General features: G+C 34.3%; 1 protein-coding gene across 1 annotated transcript in view; it reads left to right on the forward strand.

The window, feature by feature from the left end:
• The window catches only part of timeout (circadian regulator timeout), a 411,432-nt gene that overhangs the window by 368,106 nt on the left and 15,968 nt on the right, over positions 1 to 27,358 (forward strand). Inside the window, exons 12-13 of the mRNA XM_070105532.1 lie at positions 14,555 to 14,656; positions 14,785 to 14,833. Of these exons, the coding sequence (XP_069961633.1) occupies positions 14,555 to 14,656; positions 14,785 to 14,833 (151 nt within the window). The remainder of the gene's footprint in view (positions 1 to 14,554; positions 14,657 to 14,784; positions 14,834 to 27,358) is intronic.

The raw sequence follows: 27,358 nt of genomic DNA on the forward strand, positions 1-27,358 counted from the left end.
GCCTTTTCATAGATACACTTTCTGCTTCAAGAGTTGATTTATCCTATCAATTTTATTGAATGAATATTATATATCCAATGAAATTGTTTACGCTTATATTATATATGTATGATACAACCTCTATTTATTTGAGAGTAGTCTCCAATTCCAATTTATGTAGTAAAACTGCCAACAACTATTTATCTTTGTGCAGTACATATATTTTCCACGAGGCAAACTCTTTTTTCATTTGCAACTGGTTAAGTAATGATCAGCCTAGTAGGCAATATATTTTGTTACACAGTGGCAAAAGAACACTTGGTAGGGTAAACACAGCTACGTCATAAATTTGTAAAAATAATCAAAAGCCCTGACAGATTTCGCATTGTAATTCTAAATATATAAGTGGTTGATTAAACCACTTTTAGTATCCAATTTAAATAAGAGTGTTTTCTAGGAGCGTGAATTGGTTTCTTTAGATTTCCTTAAAATGTCCTGCCAAGCTACGGCATTTTTAAGAGCTACGGCATTTTTAAGAGACACATTTTTATATCCTGAACAAAAATATTTAGTTTGACACGAAGTTTGAAACACCCAGAAGAAAACTTCGGAGACCCTAAGAAGTATATATAGAAATGAAACCAGCGTGACGAAATTAATTATTATCGGCCTGTCTAAATTCGACTGACTATCAGGTTATATATATCAAGCAACATAGCTAGAAAGAACTCACGAAAACATATTTAATTACACATTTAGTTGCTATGCACCTATAAAGGGTATTATAGCCAAAGTTAACCTTTTTTCTTGGTTAAAGTACCTGTATTTGAATCGCTACCAGTCAAAACTACTTATTCTGACTAAGAAGGAAATATAACCCGTTTAATTCTCCACCCTTTCTTACTGCAATTGACCTAAAATTCTAAAAGTATTTTCGTATAAGTAAAAATTTTGTGCCAGAGTCAAAACTGTGGGCGAAACTTTACCTGTCGCGTACTAACATACTTCAATGATGACAATTTTATAATAAAATAACTTTGCTGTTGCCATTTTGTTATAAATTCAGAAAAAATATATAAGCGATTTGTTATAAATATAATTTTCAGTTTATTCTGAGAAGTAAATATCGAAATCAAACGATTTCTTATCTATGGTTTTGGGTAACCTTTTAAATTCCAAGATGCCAACTAAGGCATTGGTTGATGTAAGATTAAGTTTTAGTTCAATCGTAATATACGTCAGCGAATATTATTTTATGTAACAATTTGTTCATAGTTTTTCTAAAAATGCATTTTCTGTGACCTTTATGATTGTTAAAAGTATAAATTTTGAGATATTTCATACTCTGAGTACAGTACAAGTACAAAAATTATTCTTACTTATTTCTCTTGGCCTATCGGGTTTCGTGTTTCTTGCATTTGAACGCCTTATAAACGTTTTCTTCCCAAGATCAAGAGGATGAGGATAAATTTCTGCTTCTGCTATCATATTTCCTCTTACTGGCATTAGCATAGTCCAACTAAATCTTAAGCTAATAACTCGCTTTTACCCAGTTAATTTATTTTGAAGCGGAAACTACGGACACTAATCGGTTCAAAAATAAGTATATATAATAAGCTTGACGAGATGGCGGGTGGGATTGTGGCTGATTTTGTAAGATTTCAGTGGTATATTTTCCAAATACAGAGGACAAAAACAGTGGAGAAGCGAGTATTCTGTTCTCATTATTGAATGTTAACGTAGTCAGGTATATAGTCACTACAAGAACAGTGTAGTGTAACGTAGTAGTGCACCTAAGATAATTTTTTACAAACGATATAGTAAAATGACGCTCATAATGATATCTGGGTAAAAATAAATATTCATCGTTCTACAATCCTTCTTCCGTCGTCAAGCAGAATTAGTTCAATCGCTTATTTTTGCATATAGGTATTTCAAGCAGAAAATCCTAGTATTTGTGTTTATATTTAAAGAAATGAAATCTCAAGTGCTCATTGATATAAATCACAGCAACACGTCTGCAATGGACCACTCCAAACTGAAGTATCGCAATGGATAGTCAAAGATAAAGCGACAGAAGAGCAAAAAATAAAAAGGAAAAGAGAGATAAATAAACGAAAGTGAACAAAAGGTAAAAGCGAAAGAAATATTTATACGAACTAAGCGGCCGACCAAGCATTTGCCGACAAATCGAAAAAAGTCCAAAAATTATCAAAAGACTGTACCAGGATGTGGCGAGGCGAGGATGCTTTGCGAATAGTGTGTCGTGTGTCGATATGCATGAAAATATGTGATGATATGTTTTTTATGTAGTCTCTGTAGACCGAAGCCGAGGCATGTGTGCCTGCTCAAATGACCACTTCAATGCAGACGAAATATTTCATCGACTCATTGGCGAAATGACTATGTGAATATGTGTGAGTGGACGTCTACAGGTGACCGAACCATCCCACCATATTAGCCGAACAATTGAAGTACATGCTAGCTGCTTGTTGACGGAAATATGTGGCGGCACTAAAATAAATTAGAAGAATCCATGTGGGAGGAAAAAAATCCAAAAAAAAAAAACTAATTGAAATGTGGAAATACTCGTAAAGCAGAAACACACCAAAAGTATCTCTTAAATTGAAAACAAGCCAAAAATAAAGCGTTGAGTAGAAAATGAGGTGCGGAGAAATTGCGATAGTTTCACGGAAGGTGGCGAAAGGTATGCCTTTCAAGTGCCACAACGGCGAACGGCAAAAACTTTTTCAATTGAAGTTAATAGCGAACATATGTGGCCAAGGCCAGGCAACCGCACAGACATACACACTAACACATATGGTATACTGGCAAACTATAAAAAACGACACACACATTTGAGCACACACTTCGCTGCGCTAAATCACGGATAAAAGCTCCGAAATCGTCGTACCTATTCGAAAAACGTACGAAATCATTAAAATGCGCTCGAAAATGGGGTATTAAGATACCATGGCACTTGCGGAGTTGCGTAATAGTTGGCGGGGGAGTCCGCTACTTAACAAAATAAAGTTTTTGGGGCAAACGAAAAGTGAACAAAAAATAGAAAAATAAAGTAAAATGGAAACCCCTTCGCAGTAAGTAAGTACAGTAAGGGTAACTGCATGCACACATGCTTCAAGTTGGCAGCTTAAAACCGGTAGAAAGCTCAAGAAAATACAAGTTAAGCAGGAAGCATGCGTAGCCATTGAAGCGTTAACAACTTTGATTAGTTCACCCAACACATACACACACATATCCACATATAGCATACCTGTATAGTTACTCAACTAAAAGCACCAACACATGTACAGTTATAATAGTAAAATGCTCTTATAAATGGTAGCTAATCACCAATATGCTTGTTAAGCGTTCGAGCAGCGTTGCCACATGTATATAACCTTTAACGCAGACTTTTTTTTTATTTATATGTATATATATGTGTGTGTGTTTGTTGTGGTGCGCGCGTGCTTGTGGCTTTCTAGCAGCTTATGTTGTGGTTGAACTGCGAATTAAAATTAATTAGTTGTTGGACTATTTGAACCGTGTATTGCTGAGAGAGAGACTCAGGATGATGTAGCCTTTCTCTTATTTGCTGTAAGTAAAAGTGAGTGAAGTGCTCTGAGGTTTGCTTGTGTTGTGGAAAAGTTTTCAATGCGTAGGAGAATTGACATGTTTAAATGAATCGATAACATCTCGATATTAAGCAGTATATGTCTGCAAGTTTTACGATGTCCTGCTTTAAAGTTGATATATAAATTATGATTATCACTTTGAAACGCATAAAAGTATATAGAAAAGTGAGGACGTAAAGAAAAAGGTAACGAATTTTTCTCTTTCAAGTCTTACTAAATATATTGTTAAATATATAAAAAAAATATATGATATCCTTTTTACTGATATCTTGATACCAAATGACGGTTGGTGTCGCAATCGTCGAAATCATCTTTTTCAAGGTGTAGAAATTTGGAGCTTTCTGTATTAAAATTAAAAACGGAAGCTTAGTGAACATAAAACTTGTTAAAAATTTGCATATATTTTTGGCTTTGCATACACTTTTTGCAAAACAGCAGGCTTGTCAAATAAAAAAATATTTTTTAACCGAAATAAGTAGCATCAAATATTTAATAAAACAAAAATAACAGCAAAATTGCACGTAGTAGATTTGAAAAATGTTGTTTCGACGAAAAAGCGCTTAAAGTTGACGACCCGATAATTCGTTTTCATTATCCTTCTAATTGATTATTGAAGATTCAAGACCTAGTTTTGTAAGTTCTTCTTTTTCTAGCATGTATGCTGCTAAAACGACAATGCAAAATCGTTTTTCAACGTCTTTTCAATTCATATGGCACCCGATTTCCATGATTTTGAAATTAATTACCATAAACATCCGAAATTCCATATATTATATAATAGATACATACACAATAAATTTCATATTTTATAAGCCTCTGCATAAGCAGTGAGTGAACTAACTAACCAACCGACTAAAAGTTGAACCGCAGGTGTGCAAATTCGTAAATACAGCAATTTGTGAGTGCTCAAAATGTTTAAAATGCTCAAATTACGAAAATTTCACAAAATATTATGAAATTCCCATGAACCACTTGCCTCTAAAATGAACGCAGCGACGAGCAGCACACGCGCTCGCACTGACCACAGCCGGCCAGTTGTCCTGTACCTAAAACATGTCTCGCTGCACATAAATTTCGAAACTATTTTTACCTTACTTGCCTAATGGCAGGTGATACTTTCATATTCGTTAAATTAACTAGCGTTGATCGCACACTGTTAGTGGTGGCACAAATTTCATGAGTGAATAATGGTGAATGTTCTTATTTTGGTGCTATAAATTGCTTACTGCCGGTAGTGATTGCAACTTACTCTCTCATTTCATGTTTGTATGTGTGAATGTGCGCCTAAAAGTATGCAGCTGCTGTTGTGTTTAATATTTTTTGATTTAATTTATTAAGTTAGTTTTTATTCTTTTAAAACTTTTTATACCCTGACTAGTGTATATTAAGTTGGCCACGATATTTGTAGGACTCAAAAGAAAACATCAGCCACCCAATAAAGTGTATATATAAATGAACAGTTTGACGAGCTAAGTCGATTTAGTCCATCTATCCGTCCATCTGTCAGTATATATGCGAACAAGTCCTTCAGTTTTTGAGATAACGATCTGATTTTTGGCTCTCGTACTTTCCTAACCTAGAAGATGCTCATTTGTCGGAATGACCGATATCGGACCACTATATACAAACTGACCGATCAGAATCAAGTTTGTTTAAGGAATCTTTGTATTTGTGAAGAATTATATATAGCTTCGGTGCAGCCGAATTTAACGTTTTTTTTTATATGTTTTGTTTGAGAGTTTACTTTGACAAAAACCAAATTTTTGGTTTATTAAACGCAAAATTCCACTTTGAACTGCTTAGTTGTGCACGTAAATATATGCAACGCTCGAATGCAACACCCTAGATAAGCATTTAAACTGATCACGTTGCAAGTTAATTATACTAACCGTCACGCATATCATATTATATAAATCGAATGACGACAGCTTAGGCATCCAGTAGCATCTAGAGCTGCGCACTATGACTTACGCTTACCGCGTGTCACTGAATTGCTGATAATAACCAAATGTAATTAACATTATATGCATGCGGATGTTCACACCTAAGCGCAGACATAAGCTTTTAAGCATAAGTGGGCATTATGGCGTGACATCTTATGCGCTGACGCTCCCAGCCGCTGCTCGCGCGCCCATAATGCAATGGCGCTAGCGTTGTCTTACCGTATCTAAGGCGTACAGTTGCGATAATTATGACTTAACGGATTCTGCCATACACAAAGGCTATTTAAGGAGATGCTGGATGTGAGGTGTTAATAACTTAAATTTCCAACGCGCCGTGCCTGTACACCAATGATATGAACTAACGGCATAACAATAGACCACCCACAATACCCCACAAAACACACAGCAACAACGTCGAAATTAATGTATCGGCCGGACAAATATCGATATCCGTTGCGTCGAATATGTGTGTGCGCGTGTATGTGTCAAAATTGTATTGTAATATGGTGTAGGGTTTGGGTCGGCAATTGCGTATGAGTGATTTCCATTTTCACTATGCAAGCCGAGAATTAGTGGTGCTTATCAAATCATGTGCAATACAGAGATTTTGCATAAATGTCACGCACACATGTACATAAATATTATATAATATTATTGAAGGCAGCAACAACATTCAGCGCATACAACAACAATATCATAACATTGTAGGAAAACGCTGAAACAATGCTGATAAAGCAGTTTATTGCACTAATTATTTGTAAAGCAAAATTTAATTTAAGCGATGCATGAAATATTCCGATCTATTCAAATATAAACACGGATTTATAAACATATACACACATAAATATACTTGTATATAGAGTGTTTATAGAGCGTTTGTCCGTTATTTTATTGATAGTGCAAGATAAAATAATTTCTGAATTTATTATTATTACTATTATTTGCTCATCATAACTTTGTAAAAGTTAAGCTTTGATATTTGCATACTTAAGCTCCTGGAAACCAATTAATTAGTATGACTAAGCTATAAACCACGCAGCGGAAAACTAATATATATATATATACGTGTTGAATAAAAGCGACTACCTTTGACTTTAAAATACATGTTAAATATTGGCTCTTCAACTGAAATTGTTCACAAAATTCGGAAGTTTTACTGAACCGTGTCTACTTTTTCCATTTCCTTAATTATAATGCTTCATCACTCTATTTAATTTAATATTAGCTCCCACACGCTTAAGCTCATATAGTAAATCAAAACACTGCGCACACATTTTGCTTTAGGCAAATGGTCAGCATCCAAAAAGCAGGCACGCGTTGAAGGTTGGTCGAAAACAGAGGAAAACAGAAGTATTTCACTGTCGAGCATCCCACTGTGTAACTTTGCAAAACGCAAAAGATAAATGCTAAAGAAAAGAAGAAAACAAAAAAAAAAAAAAATCGGAAAGAAAACAGATCTTACCTTTCGACACACAGTTTTTACTCGGCTTGGAAATGACTTTGCCCGCTCTGAAACTGTGCTTCATTAATCAACGCCAAACAACGTTGCGGGCGTGACTACTCTCTCTCTCACCCTCTTACGCTTACTGCATTCATTAGCAGTTACTTATGTATATTTCCTACTCACTCAGATATGTGTATTCAAGGCCAAGTAGCGCAAATAACGCGTGGCTGTTTCTGTTCCTCAGTTGGTTAGAATGTATATAATAGTTATTTAACTATGGTTTTCAATATCCTCACGAGTAAATCACTAAGTGAGAGTGTTTCGGTTTTGTACCTCTGACCTTTTGCCTTGCCATTTGTAAATTATTAAACCTTTTTAAATTTTTTTTTACGAAAATATCTATTCTGGTTTGCCCGCTATGACTGTTACAGTGTGTTTCAGAGTCAGAGAGTTAACATGTGGTAGTTCGGTTTGATTGACTATTTTGTGGGTTAGTGGACTCAAACTTCCCTTGAATTTGACAAATGGATATTAGATAAACTGCTTACTGATTACATTTTCAATAGTGGTTACTGATTCGGGCTTTTTAACATATTGTAAATTTCAAAAAAATTTATTTGATTTTTACTTCAACAAAGCTAACCTTTTAAATGAATAGTGTGTACTAGCGAAGCGATTGTATTGAGAATATCGATAAAGTTTGGGAGACCCCCTTTAACAAGTTAGAAAAATTGCAAAGTTTTTTAAAGACTTTTCTAACTGGTTTTTATTACGATAATCACCGTTATATTAGTTGAAGGTCTGGCCTAATTGCCTTAACGTTTGCCATGACTCAGGTGTACTCGCGAAGACGTTTCCACGTAATTTTGTGAAGATAACGCACAAGCTATGCTATAACAACGAAAGTCATTATCACTTTATGCACTAATTTTAAACATTTTAGACATTAAGTTATAGTATATGCAATATTATATAAGACAACCCACATATTGACCGATATATAGTATAAAGCCAACCGGTAGTTTGAAAATCGTTTATTCGTTATATGGGATTTAGCGGAATATTTTAACTGATTTTATCTATTGCAGATATATATTTTTAAAATGAGAAGCTTTTTGAATTTCAATAATATACCGCCAATATTCACCGATATTTTCGGTAAAAAGTCAATCATTGGCACTGCGTTCCAGATATTCGGTATCTGGGACCTTGGAATGTTATGATCTGATTTTGATAATTTTTAAACTAGAGTTGGCATATCTTGAAAGCATTATTTGTGCAATCATGTGGAATTCAAAATTGTGATATATGATAACTAGACTGTAGCCCGATTTCACCCAATTTCACAGTGATTGATAGTAATGGTTGGCTAACCTCACAAATCAAATTTGGTTGAAATTGGTCAAGTGGTTACTGAGTGGCTGGCAGGCGGTCCTGACATTCAGCAAACCAACCAACCGAGAATTGCTCATTAAGTCAAACGAAAAGACCAGAAAACAGTTAACTTGCACTATTTTAGAGGAAGAGAGCATAAAAGATAGCTCAATTAAATAAAATAGAAAATTTTCGCCGACAACTTTAAATATTTAAAATATTTGTTTACTTTAATTTTCTAAAAGACTGCATTTCAATTTGCCAACCAATCGTCACATATCCGCTTGTCAACTCTCTTAACATGCCGATTTCTTATGGCCTGATACGAAATCAAAAGGTAGTAATCCAAATCGGAAACCACTCAATTTATTTTATGATTATATCGGCGACCGAGTGTCCAACTGTCGGTCACTTGTTGTGGCGCATGCCAATGAGCTTCGCAACAGGAAATTTAGGTTCTCGCATACGGTACGAAAACGATGGCGGAAGCACTTAAGGCACTCGTTCGCCAAGCAAACAAGCAAGCTGACGTGACGCCGGTAGATACATATACAGCTGTAGGTAAATATAAGGTACATATTTACTCTTCTACTGTGTACATAATAATTGTGTCTTTATGTGTTGTTGTTAAATGAACACTCCATTTTAGCTTAGGCGCTGCTTCCCAGACTACTTGCCTTCCTCAACGCATCGTTCTATGCCAGCGCCAACATCATTCAAGCGCACACATTTGCACTTGATTAATGAATTTATGGTTGCGTTGATGGTGATGACGTTTTCACCAGAATTAGTGGGTAGCATCAGCACCTTTCCGCTACGCAACGAACCACAACCACTTATATCAGTACTTACCTACATAACGCATATGCATGCATACACACACACACACGCAACTTGAGCTAGGTTTACACCAAAATTTCAGCTTCATCGCCTGTGCATTTGTGGTGGTGAGGTTAGGTGTGTACTGCTTATACTCGTGCTTCATGGCACACAATTCACCAAAATCAACACGGTCAAATGGTGTTACGCATGTACAGATGGGTACATATGCATATACATATATGTCTATTTATATTCACCTGTATATGTATATAGATTAGTTAGTAACTGTTAAAGTAGAGAAAGTTATGCGAAAAGTTCTTGCGATGAATTTTTGCTCTGTTTTTTGTTTTTGAAAACGAAACCCGTAGACTCAAATCACTGCCAAGTGTTTGTTGAAGCAGTTCTGCTGCCCGCTCATATGATATCCGCTTCACATTGCCTTCGTTGCTGTTTCATTTCTCGAAGAACTCTTTGCGCACTTAACTTAAGAATACTTAGACCTGCTCGATTACGAATAACATAACTGAAGTGATTTTTTGAATCTTAAAGATGCTTAAAGTAGATTATAATGGCAATAGCTTGTATGAGCGTGTGGTTGTATTTGGAGAGTAAATATATTTTTTTCTGTTTAGGTATACCTATGTGTTCATTAGGAATATAAGTAGTACCATTAAGTATTTAAAAATAATTTAGTAATATTAAACATCATATTAGGTGTTCACTAAGTAATTCCATTTTTTTAATGCAATTTAAACACGATTTTTTTATTTTGTAACATGAATGGTCGCGTTAGACAAATTTATTCTCTCAGCAATCTCTCGCGTTGTTATTCGACGACTTGCATCGATCAATCACTATATTTTATCCACACTGGCTACAAGAGACCTACCAGGACATGGTGCATCCTCAAGATCGAAAGATTTTTGAAATCACATCATTTTTGGCTTGCTTGAACTGCATTTTTATTCATTTGATAGTAAAACAATAAAAAGTGCCCAACAATAAAAAGTGCCGAAAATGCTGTTTTAGCCCTACTTTCTTCGATAAGACACGAAACAAAAACTATTCCAAAAAATTTTAGAACTTTTTTTTATAAAGAAGCATTAATGTATCAGCTGTTCAAATATATAACAGTTAAGTGTGAAGTGACTGCCAAAAAATGCTATAAGATCAGCTGTTGTCATCAAACGATTTTACTTAATGAACGAATCAATATTAGGCAAAATAATGCAATTAATTGCAACACTGCTTCCTTTAAGGAGTTATGTCCCCTTGTGAATTTCAAAAAATCTATTTTTGGTTTTCCATATACATATATCAAATGTGCATACATTTAGGAATGTTCTTCGAAAATTTGATGTTGATCGGACAAATATTTTCGGAGTTATGAGCATATTTGTGTGAATTTTTTATATAATGTAATGTGCTCCTAAAACTTTAAACAGAGTTCGTGAGAGACATTTTTCAAAACGGCTGGACCAATGGACTTGAAATTTTCCATCGACCTTTTTAGATATATATTATTTGTCAGGTAATGATAAAAAAAAAAAAATATTTATGATAAAAAGTTCGTTTTCATAAAACCAAATGTTCACTATTCATTCGATAATTAACTAAATATATTCATCTAAGGTAATACTTTTTTTTATATTTCGGATTTCAGATAATTTTTAACAGAAAAATCTTCTTCTCCTCCTCCTCGGAAGTCCTCTTTTAAATCGGCTGTATGGTCAAGGGTACCCATAATTTTTCAAAATGAATCACACGTTAATTATGTACATTTAATTCTCTAAATGCATAAAATTTTATTTATCAATAGTTTAGTTGAAATAGCTTTTGAGTTGCAGCTTTCAAAAATGTAGCCGCTCAGTTTAATTAACTCAATCAGTTTATCTTTAAATTTATTTTTCTCGAAATAGCATTCGGAGACCAATTATCCAATCACTTTCAAATTCTCCCTGTCTGTTCGGTTTGTAGTGCACCAATGACCTATGTACCAGTTTTTTGATCCAATTGAAATCGAACTTTGGCCCGCCAAAAACTACCAAATATTGGGTAAAACTCAATTTTTTTTTACTCACTGAAAGGGTCGAAATCATTGCTGCTATTGGGGATATTTTTTTAGCACCGTCGGAGATGGCATGTAACTGGAAAATTTAATTTAATTTTTTCTTACAAATTTTATTTGCTTTTTGTTATTTTTCTTAATGCATGGAAAGCGATGAGAAAAATACGCTAGCAACCGGTTTAGAGCTCTGAAGCTCTATCAAATTATATGAATTAAAAAATTAATCGCTTATACCATCCATTATTTTTCCAGTCATAGTTGCCATTAGTATTCATTGACGAATCTATACATTTGTTATAAATCTTAAAGTGACAACAACATTTCAATAGAAATAATTTAATGACAATCTATGCATAAAGATAACCTAATATTCATTATATTCAAGCACAACATTTCTGATGCCTCACAAAATATCTGTCAACACTTAATTTCACAATTCTTCCAATTATCTCATATACCCCAAACATCAAATTTCGATTAGCCTCTCATAAACTAACTCACTTTCTTATTTACCGTTACTTAAGTATGCAAAATGCTTACTTATTTCACGAACCGAAAAAAGAACAACTTCCTGGCACTCCCGACAACAACAACCACAACACACTATATATCCCAAATCAATTAGTACAGTTAATTCAATTTAACATTCGACATGAAAGTGTCATTTGGAGTGCAAACAAATTTCTAACAACCGTTACTTAACGGCAAGTCTGGATATTCCGTATTTTCAGCTCCATTTAGGTTAAATATATTTTCTGTTTGTACACATTTACTCGTACTTCCCTTCGTTTTTAGACTATACAAGTATCATAACGCGTATGAAGAGAGGCAATCAAATTGCGAACAAAAAAAAAAATGACTGACTGGCTCAGCATTACAAAGCAAGCGAAGCGCTGAAAATTGATTCAATTCGGAGCTAAAAATGAATTCCAACGATATTAGCATGTGGATATGAAATTGAGTGTTGAAAGTTGCTTCAGATGCATATTCTCAGCAGTCCATCAATGAATTTTGTTTATCAGCGCAGTTTTATGGAGAATCAACACCGCAATTAGCAACGAGCATTGGTTGTATAAAAAGATCTGTATACCATTTCGGTCGGATAAGTACTTTGAAGATATATCCAATAGATACTTCAACTTATTTCACCCATCTGATATACATATATGTATTCTGAAGGTGTTTAAATTAGGTCTCGATGGCAACAATAACCTCCTCGTTCAACTAAAATTTTTGCACGGAGAATGACTTCCTTGGCAAAAAACAAAAAAAAGTGGAGAATATGGAAGATGGAGCAAAAGTTCGTAGCTAAGTGTGACCAATTTGGCCGTTGCAATGGCAGAGATGGTGAATGATGGGGTGATCTCAGGGTAGAAGAAAACTAAGAAAACTTTTTTTTTGTCAAATAGGACCATTTTTCTGTCTCTCGGCGTCGAATCAGTACAATACTTCACCATTATAAAGGTTTTTACCCGTTTCGCGCTGCTTCAAATTCTCAATACAAATACAGATCTTACAGATACATCTTTAGAATCTCAGAAAACCTTTACATTTCCGACCGACAAAATGGTCTTCGCCTTCTTAGGAGCAGGTTCATCGGTTGAAGTCCACTGCTTCGGCTATTTATTAGTTTTTGATATGTATCTATGGGTTCATGATGCACGGTCACGAAACGACAAAAATCTTATTGAGATTACGATCAAATATCTTCATATACCGCTCGCGTACGTTCAATAGTGACACCTGGATAGGGCTCATCAAAAACCGACGTTGGACTACGTGAAACTCGAAGACACAGTGTCAGAGCAAAACTACTGATCCGATTCGGTTGACAGTCTTTTACGATTACATACTATACGATCGATGGAAACGAGTTTCTCTTATGATAGTGATGCCATTGGATGGTGAAGCAAAATATTTATTGGACCACTCTCGTACATAATACAAGTAATTTGGCTTGAGCGCCATCTAGCGAGTTTGCAATTTATGGGAACGTTGTTTGGAAATTATTTTAAAAAAATTACCTACAATTTCTGACATAGCATCGCAGAAATATACTATTATATTTCCAATAATCGAAATTCGGTATAACCCCATTTCAGTCAGATTTAACCTCAATATTACAAGACCAAATTATTGTATATACTATTTTTGTGCTTAATTGCTCTTACTTTGCTAATTAAGCTAATATTTCACTGTGCGATGTTCCGTAAGTTCTCGAACATTGAAACTTTAAGAATTACTCCGATAACGCCAATTACTATTATATCCATATACCCACATGTAGCAAGTGGATATGCATGTAGCTCACGCATTTGCCAGCAACATTTGCTGCTCTGCTGTGCTTTGTTAAAGTTAAACAAACTTCCGAAAGGTCAGTGTCTATTACATGATTTGTGCAGGCTATAGCAAGCAACTGCCGGTGCTGCCACTAAGGCAGCTAGTTAAACTTCTGCTGCGCTATACCAAAATTCTAAAACGAATGGAAAGAGAATAACTAAAATTTTCGCAAACTTTTGCTTAAGAGAGAAGAAGAAGAGAAATGATTTCGTGCTTTTTGTACTTTTTCTTGTTTGTTAATTAATTAGCAACTTATGTGAGCAAAGCACTAAAGCACATACGCCACACACACTCACACACAACATACCTACATACACACTTTTGTTGCTATTTTGTTTGATATTGCAGATGAAGTCATGAGTACGTAGAAAGGCGCAACAAGTGATTAAGCATAGCAGCAAGTATAAGATAACTGTACTCCGCTCCTGATAGTGGATGATAGAATGTAACTAGCGTGAATTTAAACGCGAGTTACATTTTCGCCCTTTAATGATGATTTGTTATTATAGCTATTCATTCTCTTCTTTATTAATGGTAAAATTCTAAGTAAATCGCTGACTCGAGCATACACTAAAGGTATTCCACCCTGCTTTGAACCTTTTACACGCACACACTTATATATACTGGCTTACGAGTTGAGGAATTTGGCTTCGTTTGCTTGCTGTGGCAATTTCATTTGCTGCTAATGTCCTTAATGGCGAGCGAATATTCGTTGAATTCAGTTTGAGGTGCAATGCATTGATATCCCTGATTATTTTCCTACAAGCATTGCTTTAACATTTCTTCATCTATCAACCCCTATTCGATGTTGCGTTGAGATATACGCGTGGCAATCTATTTGAGGAATACAACTTCTGTATAATTCACTTTTTTATTTTTTTGTATTTTTATTTAGTTTTATTTTATTTGTGTATTGGTATCGTATTTGAACTTTTTCTCACCTTTTCAGCTCTGCCAACGGAAATTGAAAATGGTGATAATACAGCGAACGCGCAGTTCATTGAAGGTGAAGAGGAAGAATATGATGATGAGGAGTATGAGGAGTATCCAGGTAAGTGTCTTTCGCGCTTTTTATGGCTCTTAAGTGGTGTTGGTGTGAACTTCGCCAGCCATTTAAATTCATCTACCTGACAAAAATACTAATTTTACAATTTTGTTTGTATTTTTTGGCGCACTTAGAGGAGAGACTTGTCGAGAAGCCCTTTAAATTTGAGGATTTCGCCAAAAGGTGAGTGAATATTGAAAGAATTATAAAATGGGTAGCAAATAAGAAATAATTTTCGTATTATAAATTAAATGGAATAGAGATTTTAAATTAGGCTAAAATTTCTCCCTTTGAACAATGCACATATTATAAAATATTTAATTCAAGAGTCCTAGCACAGATAGGAGCACGGAGTGCTGCCCTTATTTTTGCCAATTAATAAAAAAAAAAAAGCATAAATGAGTATAAAAAAATCTTTATCTTAATTTTGATTGATCAGTTTATATGGCAGCTATATGCTATAGTTTTCCGATCTGGACAAAATGTTCGTAGATTGTGGCGATGCCTTAAATTAACTCGAGTTCGAACGGTCAGTTTGTATAGCAAATATATGCTATAGCTGATATCGGTTCCGCCAAATGAGCAGCTTCTTAGAGAAGAAGAGACGTGTACAAAATTCCATACCTCAAACTATTTTCTCACAAAATAAGGGACAGACAGACGGACATGGTTAAATCGACTCAGCTCGTAACGCTAATCATTTATATACCTACATACTGAATAGGGTCTTCAATATTTCCTTCTGGGTGTTACAAACTTCGTGGCAAACTTAATATACACTCTTCAGGGTATAAAAAAAAATTATAAAGTATACATCGTTGGAGTGGAGGGGTGGCGGCTACTCAAAAATAAGTATTGATTCCCTCACTAATTTTTTAACTTTTTCGATTTTTCTTAAAATACAACATATACTACAAATCCAGAAATAAGTTTTTCTTGAATCGTAGGATAGAGAGATATTCATGCATTTAAAGTTCGGTCGTCTGCTCAAATATATTTGTATTTAATTCATGTGACCTCACCTAAAAGTTATCGTTGTATTTCATAAAAAATTTTCTCAGTCCCATCTGAAACAATTTCGCAAACTAAATTAACTAACAGATTAACTAACAGGGAATTAAGCGCCACTCCAGATGAGGGGCGTAAAATAATACAAAGGCAAAATAAGTAGAATCCGAATCTGTCCCTGTAATACGAAACGCTTCTCGCTTTTCTATTCCATCTCCTTACTGCGAGTGTTACAGCTTAACAATTTATATTTGTTCTCAAAATTCAAAAACTTAAAACGAAACTAATTTATTTGAATTCAACAATTCCAACTTAGTCTTGTTTCCTTGCACTAAGCCACACTTTCTAAAGCTTCTCAAATCTTCATTTTATAATCTAAACCAAATTTTATCACTTGAAATTCTAACCAACACACACTTTAAATTAAATCCTTCTACTTAGAGTTGAGATATGCTGCCTTGCGCCTACAATTAGACTATACCATATTAGCATTGTCGAAAACCGACACTTCAAATTAATTTAGTGTACTTCTTAAGAACCCCAAAGCACAAAGCTAAAAAGGGTTAGTTTCGGCAAAAGCAATTTTGCAACAAACAAAGAAGGAAAAAGAAAACGAACAATAACAACAACCTGCAGAATTGCTAAGTAGCAGTAAAAAATGCTATAAGAAGTAAAGTAAAACCGTTTAGGAATGCAAGCAGCCCGCGGCCAGGCTCAACTTAACTAATTTATTGTATTTGTCTGCCAGCCGGGAGTCATATTTGGGCAAAATAAGTGGGAAATAAATTTAACCGTTAGCCGCTGCCACAAATATAAAAGCGAAAGTTCGGAAGGGTTCCACGCCTTAAATCGCTTTGTGCGCGAACAATTCCGGTTTTAAGACACTCGTATTTAGTTTAATGCCCCGCACTAGGTATTATACTTACGTCCCTAATTATTGTTGTTGTACGGGTACTGCTACGCGCCAGAGCTAATTACATGCGCGTCAAGTTGCGCGGTCGTAAAAGGATTTAGAATGGCGCATTTCGACAGTGAAATCAAAAGTGAAAGTTTATTTGCTGCGTATTTTTTATTTCTCTTCCTACACACTATAATGCTTTACATACATACATACGTGCATACATTTTACTGTTATTTTGGTAGGCAAATAAAAATACCGAAATTAAATGACTTTAACGAAATTAAATTCCGCTGGACTTATTTTTATTTCCGCCGACAGCATAATGAGCTTAAGGCGGCGCATTCTCAACGGCAGCTGTGCATGCGTGTGTATATGTGTGCCGCTATGAATGTGTTCAGTGAATGGAAGGCGACAGCGGTAGTGCGATTTTAGGCGTCGTGCGCTCATTCACGATATGAATGAGTTAATTACATAAGAAAAATGGGTTTTAATTTGATTTGTAGTCAAACGCGCGCGCACACACACTCATCTACATTTGTGTATTTATGTGGCTGTTTTAACGGCATTGCGATGTGTTGTGAAATGCCAGAAAACGCGGCAATTATTTGGGCGAGCGCACATGCGGTCTTCTGTGTGTGGCGGTGTGTTCCATTTGACTTTATGGCCAACGCCTCGTTGGACTTAATTTGCATTTGTTGTTGTGCTTTCTCTTCAGCGCACTTTAATAGCATGCCGTAGTATTGTTTTTGGCGCGCATGGACAATTAACTTCTTGTGAAATAATGTCAACTCTCCAACTCTTCAGTTGCTATAATTTATTAACTTAAAAACAACTGAAAGAACTAAAAAAAAGTTAATGAAAAGCGGAAAAAAATGTTAACTTCGGTTGTACCGAGGCTTTAATACCCTTCACAAATACAAACGATTCCATACAAGAACTTGATTTCGATTTCAGATTGCATGACAGCTATATGCTATAATGATCTGATCTGAACAATTTCTTCGAAGATTGCATCACTGCTTTAGGCAATAACCCATACCAAATTTGGTGAATATGTCTCTTCAGTAGAACAACTTTTACATTTTTATTTTTATTCCGATCTTTCAGTTTGTATGGCAGCTGTATGCTATAGTGATCCGATATCGGCGCTTACGAAAAATGTCCAGCTTCTTGGGGAGAAAAAGACGTGTGCAAAGTTTATGATCGATATCTCATTAACTGAGGGACTAGTTCGCGTATATACAGACAGTCCGACATGGCTAAATCGGCATTTATATATATATATTATATATATATATTTTTTATAGGGTCTCCGACGTTTTCTTCTGGGTGTAACAAACTTCGTGGCAAACTTAATGTACCCTGTGCAGGGTATAAAAATAAAATAAAAAATTTAAAAGGATTACAGAAAAGCAGCGCAGTGAAATCAAACATCGGCGGCGCTCATTTTCAAAGTCAATCACACAATGGTTTCCCTTTCTAGCTGCATCTAATCTGCAGCCGTATGCCTTAATGTCCTTCACTTTTTTTTAAATTTTTTTCGCCTTTATTTCCAGCGAAACCACATACATCTCACTGGTCTGTGCTCTTTACTTGTCAGACCAATTCTGCGCTAAAGCTTACTTTTTTCTTCTCTATTTTTTTCCGCCTTCTGCCCCACTCAGTACTTTCAGTCATATTTACTTTTTCCTTCATTATTTTTTAATCTTCTTTTAAAATTCATTTTCTGTTTTTGTTTTTGTTTGTGCTGCCTTTTCAACTGCTTTCCTATTTTGCAAAGTTGTGCAAACAATTGCGGCGCTGTCTCTGCATTACTCTGCCAGCTAGTTTGCCGTCATTTTAATTAAGAATCCTTCATCCTCCATAGCGCATTGGTGCGGATATCCTTCATTACGCTTAGTCAATTCGTTCTTTGCATTGCATGTGGCGATGGCAGCACAGCGCTCCTTACATATATACATACATATATTTATTTTTTTCATTTTTTGTACTTATGCCCCCCGCTCTTGAGTTTCAATATATTTTAACAGAGGAAAAGCACCCAAAAAGTGTAGTGATGCTTGTGAGAAAGCAGCGAGGATAGTGGTCAGTGATTTCACTAACAAAAAAAAATATATACCTATACAAGTATATATATATTTGAATATGTATGTGAATGTGTTCTGTATAACTAAAGATTAATAAGAGGAAAAGTCGAAAATGAGAATGAAAAGCTTCAAATGTCTTTGATAAATGAAGGCAATTCGCGTAAATTGTCTTCAGAAAAATACTAAGTGCACTTGGGTAGTAAAGATTTTTAGGAATTTTTCAATTGCAGTTTTAAAACGATTTTTGATTGTCGACATCTATCGTCGTCTATCGTTGAAGATTGCAGTTCATCACTGCAGAATGCCATTTCGGCCTAATATTAACAAATTAAGGTCACTTATGAGCATATCTCTCGCAGAAGCTTTTATGTACTGTTTTCTCTTCTATCTATTTATAGCGCCGAAGTATTAAACTATTTTTTTAGAACTTAACTTTTAATAGTATGCTCAAAAGTTTTCATACTTCAAAGAAATTCATTTTTTCTTTTTGTGTAATTTCTCAATTTTTACGCTTTATATACAGATTACACCGGACCTCATAATTCGTTTTGAGCCTATGACCCACCTGAAGAGGGTGCTCTCTCTTGCTAGCTCATCTGTTTTTAAGTTTCCAGCGATTCCACTTTAGCCAGGCCCCTATTTGATATGTGTACTAAGGCTAGACATTCAGTGCTGCTCAGTGTTGTTTTTTCACAATACTTGGACAAAAATAATATATTTATTAATTTGCATTTTTTTACGAAAATTTTTTTTATTAATATAATACTTAAATATATACACTAGCGAATTCAAGAAAACTTTCACCATTTCGACCTTAGGGATGGGGCCACACATTTCTAGGTGCTAATTAACATTAATTTCAAAAATGCATCATTATTTCGATGAGTGTCACCTTCAAATTAACAATGGTTCCATGAGTGGCGTGTTATATGCGATCTGGCAATGTTGTCGTGAATGATGATGTACATTGTATATTGTTATTCAAAAAATTGAATATTGAATTTTTCACACACATTTTGGGGTTATGGGAAAAGTGTGTTAATACAAAAGATATTTTTATTATTATTTTATTGCTTTCAGCTTTGTCACATAATTTAGTAGTCTATATAGGTTTTGAAGTGTTTAAAAAATGTTATTGGAAAACTAAAATCAAAAATAAATGAAAAATTCGAAAAAAATTATTTCCCTTAAATTTATATATTTCATATTATTTATTATTCTTTCTCAAATTATAATACATCTTCTTGTAAATTGCTAATTTACGAAAAATTTTATTAAAAAATTAAAGTATTTATTTTTTCATTAACAGAGAACGGTTTAGAAGTTTTACTCAAAAATGTTTCAATTTTGTTTTATTGAATTTGGCAATCTTAATTATAAATATAAAAAACACAACACATTTCTTGTTTTCATCTGCAATTTTCTCCTTCTCTATTGCCGTCCTTGGTATTTATTGCTTTAGTTTGAAAACCTTTGTTGAACCGCAGAAGTTTTGCTTACAGCGTCAGCTGTTGTGGTTGAAATTATTGTATTCCACTGCCAATGCTGCTTATTAATGCCCATATATACCAAGCATTTTTAATTGTATTGTATCTTATTCAGCACGCCGCATCGTCATTTTGATATAAATATACCTAATTATAATATGTACATATGTATATGGATATGTGTGTGTGTGGTGTGCTTCATTCAATTATTCTTTGGTCGATAGAAGAAGAGAAAAAGAAGCTCGCGTACCATCAATGGAAAACGCCAACTGTCTTTAATGATTAAACTGGCGACTTGGACGCCGCCTGGCACTCGGTCTGCTGAACCATCAACGCGTAAAGGCTTTGTCAGCGCCGCACATATAATTTCGTATTTAAACAGTTTTGTTGCACAATCGTTTGATGGCGGTGGTGCTGAGAGTACTGCTGTTGCCGCTGCTCCTGTTGGTCCTCTAAGCTTTGCCCCCAAGGGAACTAATTAGAGATTAACGTCAAAAATGACTAGAAACTTTTTGTTGGAGGAGATTTAATTTTAAATGTCGGTTCAAACGTTCGCCTGCCTCCACCACTCCACTGTTGCTGCAGTCCGAAGTTGGCGCGGTATTCTTGTCACATTTCGCTTGTTCTTGCTTTCGCACACTTTAGCTGCTTAGCACGAGCTTTTGTGTCGAAACACTTGACTGGCTGAGCATTTGTTGCATGCAACCTCAATTGTCGGCACGGCATTCACATAGATTTTGCGCTAATTGTGCTTGTTGTTGTTATTGTTTGTTTAATTGTTACTTGCACATTTTGTTGGTGGGTACGTTCATTTATAGCTATCTATATATATATATATATATATATATTAATATGTATAGTATTTACTCTTTTTTGCTGTGGTTTTTTGTTGTAGTTGTTGTTCTACTTTGACATTTTAATAGCCAACTTCAGCTAGTTCGAGTTTTGCGGCATTGAAGCATATTTTTTTAATTTCATTTTGCTGCTCTCAAGTGGCGCCCACTCGTTCTTCTACAATCGGCATTGTCGTTTGTTCGCTTTCATCACCAAAGCACCAACTAATACATACAAAGATAGCATATACACACAGACATAGTTAACCGGTGTAATCTTTATTGCCGTTTTCAGCAACTTGCATTCGAAAAGGATTACTATTTGTTTAGCTCAAATGGCACTTCAGTGAAAACCACTTAGCGCATATAATTGTGGGCAATTATGGGTGAAAGGAAATGGCGCAAACTTTTCGTTCAACTTGCATTGCCCAGCAGCTCTTGCCACCATGTTTTCCTAGAACACCATTTTTGGAATAAAAAGCAAATAGAAAATAATCAACAAATGTAATCAAAACGTGCATTTTCGGTACAAAAACAATGCCAACAACAAAAACCTTATCAACCAGGCAGTAGAACCATTCAATATTGGTCGACTTACTTTTGCCTACTTGTATTTAGAAAGAGAAATATTTACTCATAATGAAAGCTCGGTTAAATGAATATATATATGTATATTCGCATGGTATATATATATATATATATATATTTAGGTTTGCACAGGGTGCTTCATATACATACGTATTCTGGTGTTTAATTTTAGACACACGCTAACTTATCAAATTTTAAAGAAACCAGGTAGGAGAAATATTGCCAGGTGTCAACAATTTTTATCAATTACAATCAAACAGAAAGACGATTAAATTTCTTTTGGGTATAAATTGGTTAGTGCTGCTGGAATGGCGCCGATAAGTGAATTTTCCACAAGAACCTTTGGTAATAGCTCGGCCATTAAAGCAATAATCTCTTTAATCTTATTAACAATGACACATGTAAAAAGTGCAGGGAAGTAGGCATTAGAGAGACTCTAGAATACCTCCCTTGCATCATGTCTAGGAGCTTGGCTGTTCAAGTTACGGGATGAAGTACCAAAACTAGATATCAAATCTTTATTAAACTACGCAAGCTGCGTTGAAGACTTGCACGACGTAAACTTTAGCTCGTAAAGAAGAGCGGAAATGCTAGTACATGGTACTTTGGGAAACTGCACAAAGGTTTGGACCAATTTTAATAATTTTTGTTTATAAATCACATTCAGTATAGTCCAAAATTATTACATATGGACCCAGGTGAAGTATTTATCTTTTCATTACTTTTTAACGCTCTGGCACATTTCGTTAAAATTCTCACAATTTATATAGTGAAAGTATGTATTCAATAGATTTTCAAACTGTTTTATTTGGAAAGTAAGCGTAGTTATAGTTAGATTTTACCCATTATCAAACAGAAATCTAAGACCTTTAAGGGATGGTTCATTACCAAGTCGAGTAGTTTCTGAGATATGATATTTAATCATGGTGCCTAGTCAATTTCAATTTTTAAACCATTTTAATATAATTTTTTCAATTCAATCCTATTTCTACAGAGAAATCGTGAATTAAAATTATTTTTATTATTTTGCAGGCGCCAGCTTTATTTCATCTTTATAAATGCGCAAATAATGTGCATCTGTTATTAGTTAACAGATTTTATGAGCAATATGAATATGTTGTTTTAATTTCTAGGGTATTTCCTTGCAATTTGTACTTCTAAGTGAGCAGTGAACAAAGCAAAATTCGCCTCCAAGCCATGCGCAAAGTCCGCTGTGGTTTAACGGTTTTAATAATGAATGATGATTTTTTGCTTGCGGCACTAAAATTCGAACTCTTAAGAGTTATGCTTGATAATTTAATTGAATTGTTAAATATTATTGAGCTCTGTTTTTGTAGTGGTGATAATCTTCGGCCGTTAACGCTAAACTTGTAAAGTTGAAAGATAAAAAATACATTTGGGTGAAAGTTAACGCTGCTGAACACACCTTAATAAACCTCTTGAACTAGTAAATGCGTTTGCATTTGACGATGCCTTACTCGCCCCCGCTCTCGAGCTTTTAATTGCGTCGTAAAAAGTTTTTAAAGAGCTTGCCATTTGGTCAAATTTTGTGCGTTTATTGCATTTTTAACGCTATGGATGTAAATTATGCGCACCTTAATATTTAATTACCAGTGCAGATGCTCAGTCCGTAATGAATATATGTATATATAAATATGTAAGTGTATATAAACACTTAAATCATAATTACAGACAATCAAATGTGGTTTAGAATATTAACGCCAATAAACTCAGTGTGGCAGCTGTTGGAAAAATGTTGACAATGCCCTTCTAAGTTTTAAGCGCTTTCATGCATTAAGTGGAGAGTCATGGCGTATACGCAATCTGAGAATTTTTTTTCTTGCTTAAAAATTTAGTATTTATTAAAGCTTGAAATAACGGAATGCATTAATAAAACATGAACTAAGCAACACTTGGCTTAATTGAAGTTATAGTTTAATTAATTTTACTTAGTTTTTTGCCAAATTGCGTAAATAAAACAGTTAATCTTACTATTTGCAAACGCGAGTAAATGCAATAAAATCCCAAGCTCAGAATTAAATTAGAATTTTGCGTAGTAGTTATGTTTTTGTAGAGGTTTTTTTGTCACAACAATACATGTTACCGTTTATGTGCATAATCGTAAATTTAAGACAAATCTTTATGCTTTACCAAAAATGAATAGCTCTTACCAAAATATATGACCTTAATGGTTTTTAGCACTGTGCTTAAACATATCAGTATTGTATATATTATGCAATAAAATTTAACAAATGTTTTTAGACTTAAAGTTGGAAGTTTGTCAAAAATATGAATACTTTTCTATAGCGCTAGAACTACATTTTCTATTCTTAACTATCTTTATTGGCTTCAAGATGCTTAATGATACTGCTTGGATTCAATAACGAGAAATATATTTTCGAAGGAGCATATACCCATGTATGCTTTTAAAGCATTAAGGGACAGACGCAGTGTGCAATGTCGAAAAAATCTTTTTTCTGTTTTTTTTTGTTTATATCAATAGCTTCTGCATTCAAAAATGGTGTACAAAAAAGTTAAATACTTCTAAAATGTAGCAAATATAAGTTCGAGGTGTGTTCAAAGGCAATGGTGAATTTTGAATTTTGTTTTTAGTACTTATTTATGCATCAATATTCATTATTATAGCATCCCTTCAAAGTAATCCCCCTCGGATATAAAACACTTGTGCCAACGTTTTTTCCAATCCTCGAAGCACTTCTGAAATGCCCTTTTCGGTATGGTCATCAGCTCTTTCTACGATTCTGCCTTGATCTCAGCAATTGTGGCAAAACGCTTTCCTTTCATTGGTTTCTTCAGTTTTTGGAATAGGAAAAAATCACAGGGAGCCAAATCTAGTGAATACGGTGGTTGAGGCATGATTGACGTCATTCAACAGCTCCTGAGCGATACTGATGCGACATTGCTTTTCCTCAAAATTTAGCAATTTCGGAACAAACTTCACTGCCGCACGTTTCATGCCCCAAGCAGTTGGGAAAATTTTTTGGCATGAGCCGATTGATATGCCAACATCCTCTGCAACTTTCCTTGAAGTGAATTCGATGAATTTCAAGAACAATTTTTTTCACTGTTTTGATGTTTTCCTCGCTTCTTGACGTGGTTGCACCTCCAGGATGCTCATCGTCATCAACATCTTCTCGGGCTTCTGTAAAGCGCTTGTACCACTTATACACACCTTTTTTGAAACAAAATTTAATAGATATTCTTTGATCCATTGCTTGCAAAAGTCAAAAAGCAAGGATCACAAAAAAAGTGACTAACATTTTTTGTTGTCAAAACAAACTAACAATCGAAATTGGCTGCTAATGCAAGCACATGATAAACATATGTGTCCGATTTTAATCAAAACAAAATATTAATAATTCACAACCAGTGAGAACTCAAAATTCACCTTTTCCTTTGAACACACCTCGTATGATAAGGGATCTTAATAGTATAAGAGAATCGGAAGTCAAATCAGGAAAATGTTTTAGAAATTTTCGTGTATTTAGCTTGATAAATAGACAGTTTTCCCTAATTGTTTGCATTGACTTGAAGCTGTTGGCGCATTAGTGTTTGTATTCAAAACGACTTTATGTAACTTGAATCCCTTACCACTCGGATCAATTTTGCTGCAGTTAACGCATTGAGATATAAATACTTGTATTTGAACGTAAAGTTAGTTATTCTATAACACAACAGATTAAATTCCGAACTTAGCTTTAATAATTAAACATTTGAGGAATTTCGAAAATCTGGTTAAGAATTTTCGATGAGGCATACTTTGGTAGCCAACTAAAGCTCAAAAATATTTTTATTGATATATATTTATAATAATATGTATAAGCCAAATTTGTATAGTTCATTAGTAAATATTTAATTTCTTAGTAAATATTTGCTGCTCGGACATTCAAATTAATTTTAACTAATATTTTGTTTGCTTAAAATATTTATTTTTGAGTTTAAAAATGCCACTCCACGAAAGCTAGTTGACCTACGCACATTTTGGAGAGAATTTCCTACGGCTTAGTTAGCAATAAATAAGACTTAAATTGAAAAATAAAATCATTTTGCATTCACAATCATTTTTAATCCGATTAAAACAGTTTACCGACCAAGTTTTGCAGAACTTGATCTCAACAAACAAAGCACAGCATGCAAAGGGCAAAGCTGTTTTCAAGCGTGTGGTGGAACTAAGACTAAGAAAGTACCGATTCTAAATCTAAAGCAAAGAGGGTAGCTAAATAGGGTATTGTGTGTGTGCGAAGCAGCTTTATATTGTCCGGATAAGAGTTATAATTGACAGTTAGCAGCTTAAACGCTTTTATGCTTTACAAGTTTTCGTTTGAGTAAAGAAAGTATTTTAAACAAATATAATATTAATATTTTATTGTTTTAGTAAAATTTTTTGCCTTAACTAAATTGGTCGAAAATTATATAAAGTAAAGTATGTTTATTAAATGGGTATTAGGAGTGGTATGAGGCACTCTTTTGTTGCTGATTGTAAGCACGAAAGTTGTTCACTTTGTATTGGTGTGGTAGATTATTGATGAAAGCAAAGCCTTTTGAGTTTTCTCGTAAATTATTTGAAAAATTTTAAAACTTCAAAAGGTGGTTAAGCAAACCATGCATTTTGACTCACTAAATTCATATCCATATTCATAAAATGTAAAAATTGTTTACTTCCATTCAATATTTCAATTACACTACCATTAAGCCAAATATTGGGTCACAAACAAACCGAATTCAGTTTCCATATTTATTGATAGTTGCCAAAATATTCAAATGTTGTACAAAGCAATGAAATTTTATAAAATATTGTATTTATGTCAATATATATGTACTAAGCTGACAGAAAGCTCTTATATTATTTTTAGCCAACACAGAGCAAACAGCTGAGCCAGTTAATCGGTCATGCAAACGAGCAAGTATCTTTGCTTCCCCATGACACCAATATCGGTTACATGAACATATTTAGAATATTAAACCTATCTGTATTATCATGTTTTATTGTCTACGAGCATTGACAGCTTTTAGCTGCTGGAATTTCGTTACACATATACGTGTATTATACGTGTATATATCCTCTGCGATGCATGTCCTTACAGCCTCAGTATTCAGCTTATGAAGCTTCCATATGAGCGTTCTAATAGTCAGTCGCTACAGCTAGCGCCGATGACAAGATTTTCTTCTCCCAAGCCTACAAAAAAGGGGTTGGAGCTTAAAGCCAATCAATTGTGCGCAAGCTGTATAAAGCGTAGCCATGCTGGAAATGTTTTTATTACTTATTTCTTACTTTTTACAAGCCACTAGTAAACTTTACTTTCTAGTTCAGATTTAAAAACTTAAATCAATATTTTCAAAAGATTTTCCGTGGCATAGCGCCAGAAATATATTTTTTACAATTTATATGGATTACTCGTACATTTTCATATCTGTGCTGTTTAGTTTTCACGGAAGGTATTATGGAAATCTTGAATTTACACATATTTTGTAAAAGGGTTGTCACCTATCGCGAAAAGCTTAGACTCAATAATAATTTACAAGATGTGTGTCAAATATAATTAAAAGCCTAAGGATTATTAGAGCTTTTGAAAAGTTTTCAATTGAGATTTTTTTGAGAATAGAGTTACCACCTATCAAAAATTATTTTTGAAAATATTCCTTTCATAAAGGTTTAGAATTTTCCTTCGGACCATTACAAATTTATGCATGCATAGATGATTTATTCTGCTTTTCATTCCTCCTTTAGACCCTGAACAGTGTATCTTAAGCTTGCCACGATGCTATTTACACTGAGAAGAAAA

The sequence above is a fragment of the Bactrocera oleae genome, chromosome 2 (assembly GCF_042242935.1).
Source record: "Bactrocera oleae isolate idBacOlea1 chromosome 2, idBacOlea1, whole genome shotgun sequence".
NCBI classification, from domain to species: Eukaryota; Metazoa; Arthropoda; class Insecta; order Diptera; family Tephritidae; genus Bactrocera; species Bactrocera oleae.